The sequence below is a fragment of the Temnothorax nylanderi genome, unplaced genomic scaffold (assembly GCF_030848795.1).
Source record: "Temnothorax nylanderi isolate EJ_2023f unplaced genomic scaffold, tnyl_v1.0 TNYL_tig0034_pilon, whole genome shotgun sequence".
Classification (NCBI taxonomy): domain Eukaryota; kingdom Metazoa; phylum Arthropoda; class Insecta; order Hymenoptera; family Formicidae; genus Temnothorax; species Temnothorax nylanderi.
Genome location: NW_027249096.1, coordinates 783,644 through 798,849, shown reverse-complemented (window position 1 = coordinate 798,849; position 15,206 = coordinate 783,644). Strand labels below are relative to the sequence as shown.

Below are 15,206 nucleotides of genomic sequence, written 5' to 3'. Positions count from 1 at the left end.
GCGGCGCGGCGCGCGGGGCGCGCGGGGCGCGCCGCCCGGCCGTAACGGCCGTGTTGTTATTCTCTCGGCGACGCTCGAACGGGCTGGCACGGCACGAGGCGCTCGGCTTACTCCGGCTATACAACGTCATTATTCCTCGAGACGGGACAGCGATGAGTGCTGGGAGAAAGCGCGATCATTCCGTATGAACGATTAGTAATAATTGGTAAACCCGGGCGATTACTTAACTCCCGCGATTAACGATTCATAAGCGTGTCAAACCGGCGGCTATTTATCGGGACATATATTTCGCGTGATTTATTAATTTGAAGTAGACATCCGTAATTCAAGTAATGGAAAACCGTGATACATATCGATTATTTATTAACGGCACGTATATTTCGCACAATTTATGCGCTCGGCGATATGCATTGCTCATAATGTAACACTGAAATCTCGATTACATATTTCCGAACAGTTCCTAGCCTTAAATCTTAATTAGCTATCGGCTTGGCTCGAGTCGTACGGCGCGGCGCGGCGTCAGGCTGAAGTTTTCTGCATTATTTTTTAAGCTTCTCGATCATTAACGAAACGTCGCGCGCACGAGACGGGATCGACTTACAGTCGAGTGGCGTCGCGACGCGTTCAATTGGCAAGTAGTGATTAATTCGCGTGCATTTGCCTTTAATTTTAACTCGTATATTTTTCCGCTTAGGTTATATAATGCAACATAACCATAAAAGGCGCTCGTATAGCTCATTGCCTCATTATCCGAAGTGCGAGAGTACATGAAAATGCAGTTAGGAGCAATAGGTGTAAGGGCTATCACACACAAAATTGCAAAGGCTGCATAAGCAAAGCACAAGACCGCTGGACCAATGAACATCTTATGTAAATCAATATGGCGACTTTATGCTGGATGCTCATTACCTAGTTTAGCGGTCTTATGCCTATTGCTTAGCTATGCATTTTGTGTGCGACTGCCTTAATACCGTCGCGCCGCGCCGTCACTGCCGTCAACCGACACTTGACTTTAGCGCTGAAGTTGATCACAGATTTACGAATTCGCGCCGCCATGTTAGATACATCTGTCGCGTTGAGTTGCGAAACGACGCGGATATCGTACGCCTCGCGGCTCGGTAATCTCGATATAATCGCGCCTTTTTTCGCGTCTTGTCTTCTCTCGCGATACGGTAAAGTGCGCGTCGCGTGTGATTTACATCGTCGTGTCTCGGGAGCGCCCGTGTCAGGTGCCACGCAGGTATCGTATTTTGGTGGTCGCCGTGATCGGTGTGCGCGATCGTGCTTAACCAAGTTTTCCGTAAATATTGTGTAAATGTAGTGTAGGGTGGCGTGTACCGACTGTACGAGATGTAGTGTGAACTGTGAGTGCCATAAAGAAGTCACGACGCAAAAAGAGAGGAGGCGGAGGCCCGGGGAGGCATCATGCATCGGCGGAGCAACCCTTGGGTGAGCATTGATTATTTAATTACTATACTTATTTGTTATTTGCGGTGTTAATCGTTTGTCCTCGTCAAAATCATATGGCGATTTCCACTCGTCATTGTCTTGCTTTATTTTGAGTATTTTCAAATAATTCTCTCTTTCTCTTTCTCTTTTGCAAGATATTTGATAAAATATATTGATATTATTAAATTCATGAATATATGAGTATATAAATAGAATAATTTCAAGATGTTTTAGGTTTATAAACGTTTTATTGTAAATATATTATACATTTTTACTTTTATCAGATTTTAACGAAAATTGTTACACTTAATGAGAGGACTTTTCTCGGAAATTATATAATTATTTTATGAAATATCTGTTTAAAAGAGACAGACACACGAAAAATTCAACCTACGCAAGATAATTTTTAGAAATACTAATTATTTTGGAGTTTATAATGTGGATGTTTTTATGCTACAGGTTAATGCAGATATACAATTCCGCTGTTGCGCATCGCATGGGTTGGTGAGTCTAATTATTTTTTATTTTAATGTAAGAGGCTATGAGAATCGTCTCGTGATAATTGTACCGTGTATGTATATATTTCTCTGTATATATTTCTCTATTTAAATACGAATACAAGTTAAAAATGTATCAAGGAGATAATGTGACAAATATTTAAAAAAATTAAAGTAAATTCGAAATCTAGTGAGAAATATAATATAATACTTTATTATACATCATTCAATAGAGTAAATAATCTCTTTTACAGTCCAAATAGATTGATTTCTTTCATAATGTCAAATTCTCTAAAAATAAAAAATATATCAAAGTAAGTATTATAAGCATACCTACTATATGTGCCGTAAAGATGCATAAGTTTCCATTAGCTCATTTTGTTGTGGAATTTTATATCCAAAGTTTTTGTCTTGCTGCTAAATTACATTGAGGCTATTTGTGGGAGCAACGCTACGGATGATAAACCATGAGTACGCGCATTCGATTGAACTTAATTAGCGTGCTGCGGGATTAAGTGAAACAAATGTAATTTGCATGAATAACGAATTCGTCAAAATTCATTGCGATCGATTGGCAAATAATCAGCGCGCGAATGGCTAGTGGTCCAATCGGTTTTCGTCTCGTCGAACGAGTTACGATTCCAGAATTCATATAAAAGCTAAACTCGCAGTATGTAAAGCTTTCTCTCGATATTATACTCGTTCTCTTATCTCGGGCAACATTCGCCGATTTGTAAAAACAACCCCATCGATTAAGCAATCCTTTTTTTTATCGTTAGCTATAAATGTCCTGCAACACGCAAATGTCGATCCGGTGACGGTAATTTTATTTGATTGCATAGACTTATTCAAAGAGATGATTTAATTAACGTACTAGGACATAAATACGAACTCTGTAAAGTGCAAATACTTGAACTTAAATCGGCCGACATCATTATTGCACAAGATAATATCCTTGGTCATTGATAGTGCCATGGAATAGTTTTAGTTATAGCACTGTTTAAACGATTTAATTACACGATACTTTCCTCTCTCTCTTTCGTTTTTTTATTTAACAAAATATACATACAATGTATGTTCGATGCAAGAATCATCTGCATCATTATTACGCAAGAAACGATATCTCCAATCGATGACAGGATCATCGAGTATCTGGCTTGAGCCGCGGAACCGCTTTCTTGGTCCAGCTTATCGCTTGCGTCTTACGTTTGCCACTCAACAAAATGCAATATACCATGTAATTTCACAAACACTGTCATCGCTCGACACATGCACATTCGCCCCCTAGTGTCACGAAGTATCTTATACCTTGTTGGCGCAAAGCAGCGTCGTTCTCCGTGCAACCCGACATATATCACTCGCAGTTTCCACGATCCTCGAGCTGATCCCCCCAGGAAGAATGAAACGGGAAACGAAACGGCCGATAAACAACGGCGCGTTATATCCCCGCCGTCGAGGTTATCTATCCTGCACTTCTGGTCTGCACTTTGCCGACTCGCGGATTTCTTCTCGCCGCGTATATTTACAATCGAATCGCAGCGTCGAAGTGAAAGTTCAATCGTACCGCGGCTACGTGCTATTCTTTTCCCGATTGTCTCGTCACACCGCGAAGCGGAGCGCAGCGCGGACACCACGCGTAGAGAGAAAGAGAAAGAGAAAGAGAGAACGAGGCGCTGAAACACAGCGCCTCGTTGATCCTGAACGATCTCTTCCGTGCCGGTCTCCGCGAGACGAATTCTCACGCTTCGCATTCGATATGCATACATTGGACGCGCGATTCTCCGTTCTCCGACTTAATAACGCCCCGATTCCTGCTTCGTTCGCGCAGTGTAAATTAATGCCCGCGGCTCGCGGTGTGTGTAAAGAATCCTTCTCTCTACGCACACACACGGCACTCGGCAGAGGTGTTCCCGTTGCCCCCCCGCCCCTGTGAAATTTTTCGCTCTGCTCGCCCACTTGCTTCACTTTCACGCGACGAGCTTCGCTACCGAACGCATCGCTTCTTCTCCCGCGTAGGCGTCTCACAAGAAGCAATTTCGCCTCGACAGCGTTACGGCAGGAACGTCGCGATCCGGGATATTGAACTGGGCTGATGCAAATGTGATCGAGACCGCATTATAATTTTGTCCAGAAATACCTACATAAATACCCACGTAGAAATATTACAGGCTTTTACTTGGACAATCCTTTTCATATATACGTTATTTTAAGCGTAAAATATTAAACACGAAAGTCACGACAATTCTTCAAGGTCGCTCAGCAACGTTCCAGCGCCAGCATCGTGATTACGGATGTGGCTGATCCTCTTCAAAACGCGTGTTCGCTCTGGTTTTCAGTAACGCTGACCAAGTTCGAAAGTAGTTAAGAAGATTCTAACGAGATACCGGTCGTTACGCGAGCTCAACGCAGTCTCAACGCGTACGCAACTCTTGCTGCGTTTCGTTAACGATCTCCATTCCGCGACAACGTCCAGGTGGAAGCGGTGAAATGAGGTTTTGCCCGGTCGACGGGCTTACGTTGTGCTCACGGTTCTTACGTGCTTTCCCGCGTAAAGTATGCGCCCGGCTAATGGCTCCGCGGAGACGGCGGAGAACAGATATTGCATGGAGACGCTCGGACCCTGTGGTAAGGTGCCACGGCAGGCAATTAATTCCTCCGGTTAGACTTCCGTATCGGAAAGAGATAAACGCCAGACGCACTCGGTCGAGAGACCTTAGGATCGTATATTACCACGCAGTTTTGCCAAGTCCTTTCCCAACTGCTCGTCGTGCGCTACGCTTGCAAGAAGTGTAGTTTCGAACAGGCACTCGCAGATTCTTCTTGACTTTCTTTAACTCTGACAAGATATAAAATACTCAAGAATATATAATTACTGATAAAACCGTAAAGTTTCGTATCGCAACATAATAGAGAATATAAGAATATTATCTTGTTTTTGCGATTATTGAAATCGTATCTTTATGTTACATCGTTTGTTTTGATTTTTTAAGCGAATAATGTGATAAGTAGGTACTTTCAAGAATATTTACATTTTTTTTCCAGAAGAATAATGTAATATATATATATATATATATGGATGTTGAATTTTTTCTTTTAATTTATGACCGTATATTTGCAGAGAAATGTATTCATACAGTAGCTTAAGGCAGCCATTTCCTTCGACAAAAAAATGTACGATCCACATCGTGTTTCTGCATTAAAATCGTATTAAAATCCTCGGGCTCATTTTCGCGGTCATTTATGTGTTACTCGTGCAACAAAGTATACACACGGTTGAATCGCATCGTGTTGCAGCGCCGTATCTGAATACTCGCGTGCAACTGCGCCTATTTATAGTCGCGTTTCTCAAAAAACCCTATATCTTTAGCTATACCTTTACCCCAGATACATTATCCGCCGAGATACGTGTACCTGTACCTAGTTACTCTGAAAACGTGCTTTACACGTCACCGGTTGGGATGGTCCGGTGGAGAACGAGCGGACTGGCGCCAAGTGGATGTCACCACCACGTATTTGGCCTCACAAGGACGGCACACACGTGCGCGCTAGCGTGTCCCGTGTGCTCTCAGGCCGGGATGCTTTAGATTCCGCGCGGCTAATTAACTTTGCGTTATGGTGAATCCTCGGCTGAATTTAGTCCCGCCGCGCGATCGCGAGCGACAATTATCGGGTTTCCTAGACCAACGTGGTGTCGCGGGAAAAAAAATCTCGCGCGGTACTCCTCAGAAGTCGCGACGATGGCGGCGACCGTAATTGCTCTGGTCGCGTAACGTCTTACTCTCCGTGTCGATCTGAATTACTAATCGTCTTGCTCCTTGAACGAACGAGCGAACGAACGAGCGAACGAACGAGCGAGCGAACGAGCGAGCGTGTCGACGACGGTCGAATCACGCGGGAGTCGCTTTTAAGGAGATACGCGTTAGAGGCTCGATGACGGGGCGACAGGCGAAATGGATGGCGCGTAATTGCGTGCCGCGATAGCAGAAGAAAGTAAATTTACGGACGGCCCGGCCTCCGTAAATTGCTCGTCGGCGAATTGTGCGGACGGATGCTCATACGTGAGAGGTGTCTGCGCGTCAGCGAGGCGATTTAAATGGTTGCGAGGTAATTGCTGATTAACGAAGAAGGATCGCCGATTTCTCACACACACTTTACATCGCGCCAATAATTCCGAATAGAAGGGTAACGCTGACGATTCGGTCTATTTCTAGTTTGTCACTCAATTAAATAAGTAATTCAATTCTGTCTTGCGCTACCAGTGACAGCGTACACTTATTATTAGCAGTAATTGATAAGAAAGTCCTCCTCTGACAGGTAGATTATTATTGATGTACTTCAATGTGAATTCCGTTTTCAGATAATCATATAGAGAATACATCATGTAAGGAAAGATGTAGACATTAGAAAATTCAAAAGGCGTATCGATAGGTTATTTTAAAATTTTCCTTCAGGAAGTTAAAAAATTAAACATCGCTGCACGATTCACAATTAGTAATATAAGAACATTTCAATTGAAGTACGCTTTCTCGTTATTTTGTCGCGTGATCGAGATGGTTGGTTAAGGTATTATTAGTAGTCTGAGATTAGTGATCTAAGATGCGAAATAGATTTAATTATTTACACTTCTTGGAACTAAATCCGGTAAACGGATCTCGAGCGAAAGTAGCGTTGCATTCGATTTATCGAATGTATCTAATCTCGATCTAAAATCTTGTTCTTCCGCAAAATACAGTCATGCAAGATAGCAACTTCGACAGCGTGCAGGTGATTCTTAATGGGAGTTAAGGTAAATACACGCCACTTGACATTCATCTATGAGAAGCGCTCGCGGAAAATGAGTCATACGCTCTCTTCGCGCACGCGACATCGAAGACGATTTGCACGACGTTAAATGAAAAAAGCTGTCGCGGATTCGACGTTCTTACCAGCGTGCACGGGAGCGTCAAACGTCCTGTTAAGCGCGGACGATTCGCTCGTGATCGTGACTAATGTGACATTGCTGCCGCGATTAACATATTAATCGTACGATAACGATCGTGTGGGTGCCTCGTGCGGCTTCGCACGCATCTCGCGTCGTGAACTTTCTCGAATAACAAACGAAAAAAACCACCAACCACGCGAAATACGCGCGCGTAATTCATTGCGACGAACGATTCTTATTTATTATGAGGTAGGCGGATAAGAAGATATGTGTCAAGTGCTTTAGTAGTCAGATTTATCGAAGGTTATCATTAATGCGCGATCGGAGCGTTACTTAATGCGAAGTCGCGCGAAAGAACGGAATCGACATCTTATTCTGCGCATGCTACGAATCGAAAAGTTTGACGTTGATATACGACGCAAGAAGAATATTTAATTTTTTTTCCATAACTAAATATTTAAATACATTATTTTTTAACACATTAGTTTTTAGCTTTGTAAATACAGAAAATTAATGAATTTTTACAAATAAGACTTTGAGAATGAGGAAAAATACATAACAAAAGAAACTTACATTTAATTTAAAAAAATATATATTAAATACATTTATAACGTATATGATATTAGTCGTTTATTCGTGTAATCATATGCATGCCGCAGGATAATGTCGAACAGAAGATAATAGGCGAAACTCGTTTCAGTTAAAACATTTATGGTAGCCCTAGGACCATAGTAATTAATATTAATTATTAGAGCGTATTTTAATGTTAATTAATACTGAACCCATTTAATTGCGCCCAGGGCAGATTTCTCGGTACGTGCCGTCGATATCGTCGAGCCACTCTCGTAAAACGGCAATTAATAACGTGAAATGTTTGCACCCGATTTGCCACGGTAATATGCGCTCGCTCGGCCGCTTCATAAACCCGACCGATCGTCCCTTACGATACCCGCGGATCGTCACGAGCAAATTATAGCCGATACAAGAAAAATCATCCGCACTTTCTCGTCCCGGTGACATGCACTACGAATGACGGACACGTACGCTGAGAGGGGAATATCGGGCTTGGTACACCTGTTTGCCTCGTCATCGAGTGCAATAACACGGGATTCTGATCCAACGATCACGAGCAAGTATCTTCTTCCCGCGCACCCTTTCCTCTGAACCTGACTTGTTCTACCACCGGGAACATAATGCCGCGCGGAGCCGGTATTCATAACGCCCGACCAACTTGTTGAGATATAGCCCGGGTAGTGTTTCAATCGCCGGGCTACGACCGTCGACAATGATACGTGCACGTATGCAAAACGTATTACAATATTGGATACCGGGGCTATGCATCATGATAGTCGAAATAAATCATCCGGCAACAAGCACCGACGTGGCTAGGGGAGTCTTAAATAATTTAGCAATTTTTCGACGCTGCGACCTTAAGGTCACGCCGAGCATCGCGTAAATCCCTTTAGCTCGTAAGGCTCTTCTCTTCCTCCCTCTCTCCCGTTTCTCGCGCCGCGAGTATTCTGCCGAGTACTGGAAACCGAGGGAAATCGCGTGTTTGTTGAAAAAAGCGCGTATCCCACGTGCTTGCGTCCGTGGTAATAAAGAGTCCTGCTTCGTGTACTTATCGCTGCAACGCTTCCGCAAATCGAGCAACAAAACGCGTCGCGTATTGCGGCGGATATTATGTAAGCGTTTCAGCATGCAAAAATGAAACCCGTCTCTTTGCCCAGTTTACTCATCGCTCGTGGTTCAAAAGCAACGAGAAAAATTTCTGATCTTCTTTCAGCAAAGAAATTTCAGTTTACGGTATTTCATCTTGTTCGTTCATACTAAAGTTGGAGGTACATAAGTTTTCATTTACAAACGTACAGACTGCTGTCTACTTCATCAAATCAATATTTATTTTTCTTTCCCATGCGTATCTATTAATGCTAATTTAATGGTAAGGCTACTATTGGAGAGAGAAAGAGAGGAGGTTTTAGGAAATATTATATTTAGGAATAAAAAAAGAAAAATAATAAGAAACCAGAAATAAATAATCCTTTAATGATCAAATAGCGTAGTTAAATTCGATGACAATGTAATTATCATGGGCATATGTCGTATCGTTGTAACATGAATAATTCTCGCATCGAAAACCCGCAATTTGGGTATCGCAAGATTGCACGGGATTGCGCCAACATGAACGGACAACATTGTGTCTGAAGAGATTACAATGCCACTTGATCCTTCGACCACCGCTTTCGTGTATTCATGCGTGTATGTCCGCGTTCTATGCTCTCTCCTGCTCTCCCTTTCTCTTTGCCCTTTCTTCTCCCCGGTTATAATGGCCAAACACATAATAAAGAGGGCAAAACGCGAGACCGTGGTACGCGATATAGGGCGGCTAACAATGGAGCACACCTGAGCACGGGCCGGTGCGTTTGAGGTGGCTTTGGGGAGGTAGTACCGCATGGTGCACCGGTATGAAATGTGGGGGGAACAGAAAAAAGCGCGGGGGAACGCGGAGAAAGGCGCAAGGAACGGAACAATGCTTTCAGCCTCTTCTGCTTTTTCTTCTTCTTCTTCTTCTTCTTCTTCTCTTCAACAGCGGCTGATGCTGCCCGCGTCCCTTCTTCGATCCTGCTCGTCGGAGAACTCGGGTGCCAGCATGACGCTTTCCGATTTGTTCGCGAAACGCCGAACACGGCCGGTCACTTGGTACGCATGTCGTCGTAAAGCGGCACGGCATTATCCATCTTGCACTCTCGCGTGTGCGTAAATTGTCTTATTCGCGTGTCATTCTCTTAGGGAACCGGTCCTAATTCGGGCCTCGAGGATGCTGCTTCTCACATATGACTGATAGAGCTTTCTCCAGTTACACACTTTGGTAGTAATGGCCATTATTAATTATTATATTTAAGGACAAATAACAGGAATGGTTTTAAGAGATTCTACTCACACGTAAAATTATTTTACAAAGCGTAATTGTAAAATAGGCACACACATAAACAGGAAATTTATTTAATTAATTTCATTAGTTTATATTTTTTTATCCTAGGAATCACTATCTAATATTGCCATGAAAGTATAGCATATTTAACTATGTGATTCTTTAAATGTACTTGGCGTTATGTCTACAATTCTGCTTGACGCCGTTAATAACTTCCCTTTGATCAATTACTTCTCAAGTACTTTCGACATTAATGTTTTCCCACCGCTGCGAGGGATCATTAACCATTGCAGGCTCGCTGCTTTCGACATTAAAAGTTAAAACGGCGGTGATATAATTATGAGCAGCGGCTGAGATTTGCTCTCGCCATGAATTCTTGTGAGTCGCCACTAATATCGAGCTATAAAATAAATCAGTAGTTGCACTCTCGTCAGTTTTTGTACTTTGTATATATAATAATAAATAAAAAAATATCAGGTAAAATAAGACATAACATTTTAATTGATTAAAATCATGGTTTTTTTTTTAAAACATCTTCGCGTTTACAAATAAAATGTTTCGTAATGCGTATTTTGTTATCTGTTGATCACGTAAAAAAATTAAGAGATATATATATATAAAGTGTTTTTTTACATGAAAAATTAAATATCTGAATTGGTTTACGAACGAATGTCAAGGAATCCCACGTATGTTCTACAGCAATCATTATGTATTGGTATCATTGTGGCAATTATACTTGATTCACGTAAATTATATCGATCCTACCATTAAAATCGCAACGATTGACAGTTATCCATTACGAAATGCTGCAAAAGAAACGTACATACTTAAAGAACGTGCACGCAGGATTTTCCGGCAAATCGGCTGAACAGGAATGAACGTAATCTGAAGCGTATGTAGTGATAGAAGCTTTTACGCGGCATCGGATTATTGCTCGATTAATAGCCACCTTCGATAAAAATAAAACGTTGCTGATAAATCCGAGAATATTGACTTTCCATTAAATCATGAAAGCTCTCAATCATTAATAATCCAATAGAATCCAAAGATGGATCTATATAGCTTTCTGATTGATAGAAGAAAAGAGAAATAAATGTAGATAGATAGATAGAGAGAAGTTAATTTTTTATAAATCAAATTACAGTAATACAATTATTAATTATTCTCTCAACATTTTTATCTACTGATATATTTCTGGAAAGCTTTGTTAAATGTTACTTATAATTGTCTCTGCGCGTTCCAAGAATTATGACAATAGTCAAGAGGGAGATAATTAAACCTCCAGTTCTTAAGTGCCGCTCTTTAGTTCATCTCGCATGCTATATCCTCTTCTTGGTGGTATTCTATATAGTTATTTCCTGTCTGCCCACTTTAAAGATTGACATGAATATAATATGTATAAATGATTTTATTGAATACACACGAAAAGGCTTCTTCGAAAATGATTATAGTTTATAGTATATTCATCCGCGTGTTTTACGTGAGTCGATATAAACGCATGTCGTGAGCGGTTACACTTTCGATGAAAGTTGTTACGTTGCGGATTCTTCCGAACACAATATGTTTAAATAAGTCACGTCATGTACGACCTGCAAGTCGAGGGTCGTGCCTTAACGCTGTGCTTACACTTACAGCGAGTCGGACCACGTAACGGTGCTAGTTAAAAGGCTTTTCAATTTAAGTGTCAGTTAGGATAATCTTTTCCTCATATCATATCTAAATGTAATTGAATAGAACTTGCATTAATTTTAACTTGCGACTAATGTAACCCGAGAGGTTGTCACGAAGTGCAGCTACGATCAAACGACGACGCGGATCTCGGCGGTGAACAATAACGCCGCGACACGTACGTCTAGTGATGGTACGATCGTAGCTGATAGTGAAAATCGGAGCAATCCGATCCGAGGGTCCAAGGGCTCGCTGCATAATGGAAGCTGGTCTTAACAATCGTGTAAAAAGACGCCGGGCCATTTTAGATTGAGGAATATTGGGGCATTGTGTAAAGCCGTGCGGTCGACATACGTCCACGTATGCGTGTGTATGGGTTACGTGCGTTGACAATGGGAAGCCCAGTGGGTGCGTTAATCCGGCATGTGTGAGGTTGGACTGTGGGAATATTTCGTGAAGAGAGAGAAAGAGAGGCAGGAGTGAGGAATCGCGGCGGGGCGGGAGGGTAGGCGGTCTCTCGGCTCTATTGTTACATCTCGGCGATACTATCTGCCGTACACGCGATGCCTCTGTCGGCTCGCCGACAGTGTTGACTCGCGTTTAAAGTCTCGTACACTCGTGTGCACGCTCCTCTCTTTCTCTCTCGCGCGGGGCTCGGCCGGCAGTAATTGCCGCGAACGACGTACGGGCCGACGAGGAGCCAAGCCGGCGATCGCCGCGGACAGGTCTCTCCATTTATCGAAGCTGCACGGCGCACCTTCATCCGGAACCGATGAACTCATTGTCTACCATAACTCGTGATTCCACCGATGGCTAATAACGGAAGAGATAGGCTCATCGGAAGCGTCACTCGGGTGAAAAGTGGAAGGGAGGTCATGGCAAGCGTGAAGGCAATCGGAAGATGAACAAAGTTGTGAGTCACTCTGCTTGCTTTTCTCATTGACGGATTGCGGTGATTATCGAGATTGCGTTATCTACCGGCGATTTTTTTCGCGGTATATGTTTCTTCAACCATACTTTAAAGAAATTGCAATATTGTCATTAATGAAAGAAATGTTTGCAGCTAAGTTCTCTCTTTAAAAATGGTTAGCGTTAAAAAAAAAAACAACTTAATCCGTCTTGCTTTTATCCATTGATGATAGAAACTTCAGTATTAAATTCTGTATTTAATTTATGTGGAACAATTTCAAATAATCAAGAAGTATATAAAGTTTTACGTACTATAGCATATGAACTCGATATGCTTTATTCGAAGGAGTTATTCTTTGTGTTTTTCGCAAAAATATTAAATCTAATTTAATCCTTTTGTCACAGTTTATTCGAATCAAACATATTATTTGTTCATACATAAATTAAAGAATAGATATTATTCTTTACGGCATCTCCTTAGCAGTTCTTGCCTCTTTCTTCCTCGATGTCGCGTCTCCTTATCGGGGGGTTGCAATTTCATCCTTTCGGTCGAGTGGTTTCGAAATTCCAGCTCTGACGGGCGACACCCAACGACGTCTCCGCGCCCGTTAAGAGTCCCCGTTCTAATCTCGAGAACGGATATCGAGTCGGTGTACTATGTCGCCGGTGATCGGTCAGAGGATCGCTCTCTCGGAAAAGTGGTCGGGCATTTTTGTAGTCGCTGAACGTGGGAATGATTTTGAGACGGGAGCGGTGAAAGGGGGGCGGGCAAAGATGGAACGAGAAGAGAAGAACGGGGCACCTGGATGCCTCCTCGAGTCAGCTTAGTGATGTGCGAGCACGCGGGTAAATACGTACGTACATACACATTCGAGTATCTACGAGGGCGCTCACGATGCAACACATGTGTCGCCCCGTGTATGCACGTTCATGCAGTTTGTAACGCGCGGAACAGGTATTCCCCCATTGAAATAAGGTAACGTCGCGAATATGAAATATATCCCCTTGTACAACTTGATAATCCGTGGTTACCATAAATCCTGAGTGATTATCCGCGTGTCTATTTATAAGCCTCGTGGCGTCGCCCTCACCTTCGCGAGCCTCATCCTCCCTCCTCCTGCATCACCATGCATCTCCTTTCTGCCTACCTTTTCTCTTTGTTCGGATATTCTCCCAGTATTCTCGTTCTTCTCGACGATGCTCCGAAAGAGCTCCACCGTTCCTAAGTATGTGCGTGCCATGGCTTTCCATGACGCACGTAAGACTCTTTCGGAGATACGCCCGATAGGATTAATCAGCTTACGAGAGCCACACTTTCGAGAGGTGAGAATGATTTGTTGTTGAAACGTTTGTCCACATCTATGACAAAAGCTGATCAGATAAGCGTTGACATAACGTTGTTCTACGAAGAAGTCGTAATGAACGATTGTCGGAATGTAGGAAACAATGCAATGCTCATTATTTTCGATGCAATCTGTTGTGACGAGTACATGTAAATATATTAATTTTTCTAACTCTAAAAAATACGAGTAAATTTATAATATAATTAGAAGCAATATGCCTTGGTGCGAGTTCACAATCCTGCATCTCGTATGAAGAAAATGCGAGAAAATGTATTGAGTCAGAAGATAATAAATAATTCAGTTTGATATACGAGCTCCAATATCGCGAGATCTCGCCGCGTGCCATCCGTACATGGATATGTGCGAGTGGGTTGTCGCATTTTGCCTCGTAGACAGATACGTGCATATCGATCATTCTGGATGCATTGACAGCTTCATTCGAGAGCATATTCCGTGGAATTACACATCCGCTCCTTGCTCTCCTTTCTTAATATTAATATGAACATATTAAAATATTCTTTCATAAGAGATTTAGGTACCTATGAACTCAATAGACTTATTAGATTATCGGGATTGCCCGATCTCATTACTGTTTGCCACTGTTTTGTTCCTATGTAAGACGCGGAAAATATTTTAATACTAATTTGAAATATGTTAGTAATTATCACATACTTGCAATAAAAATTTTTATTATAATGACCAAAATGTTTGATTCCATTATTATAATAATGGAGGGAGAGAAGTTAATTTATATCATATTATGCATGTAATACCGTGCAATACAGAAGTCTCGTTTTTCTAGGTATCCGTATTATCAAGTCTTTCACGTTTTAACAATATTACAATGTCTAATGCATAAAAGCATTTAAATCCCATAAACAGAATAAAAAGTAGTAAAAATTGCTAAGTTTATTTGATTTCTGTGTTAATTAATGTTCTCTATTGCGCGCCGAAACATTTAGAATGTCGCAATGCGAAGCTGGGTTAACAACAGCAAATAGCGGGGAATGAAGGGTAATCGAGTGTCGATCTAACTCAAATAGAGACAGCGTTCAATGTAGAGAATGATTTTCGGTTCACGCGCGCTGAAGAGGTCAATGCTGAGAGAAGGCGAGGGAACCGGGAGTAACATCGTCGCCACAGGCACTGCGGCAAGCTATTAAAAACCCAAGTTATGAATGAAAGCTGGGCTGAAATAGAATGGCATGCCGGGTCCCGCCCACAGGAACAGGTACGAACACTACGACTACACAGAGCCTCGGCTAAGCCCAGTGTCAAAAGATTCCCGAATAGCTACAGACGATTACCGAGAGATGCGCGAGTCACCGCCTCGCACGCAGAACCGGTAGTCGAATCTTCGGATAATTTAATTACTATGCACATGTCAAAATCAACTTGTTCACGTCAATACCCGTATGTTGCTGAGACTTGGTAAAAAAGATGGCACAGCAGTGTTTGCACGTTATTCATTCACGTTGTTAAGAGTA

The 15,206-nt window shown here is 42.2% G+C and overlaps 1 protein-coding gene across 2 annotated transcripts in view; it reads left to right on the top strand.

Moving 5' to 3' along the window:
• Nucleotides 1-1,410: 1,410 nt before the first annotated feature.
• The window catches only part of Sox102f (transcription factor Sox102F), a 157,565-nt gene continuing 143,769 nt past the window's right edge, over nt 1,411-15,206 (top strand). For both annotated transcript variants that reach the window (XM_071703184.1, XM_071703180.1), the window contains exons 1-2: nt 1,411-1,449; nt 1,909-1,953. In XM_071703184.1, coding sequence (XP_071559285.1) covers nt 1,426-1,449; nt 1,909-1,953 — 69 coding nt within the window. In that variant the 5' untranslated portion in view covers nt 1,411-1,425. The remainder of the gene's footprint in view (nt 1,450-1,908; nt 1,954-15,206) is intronic.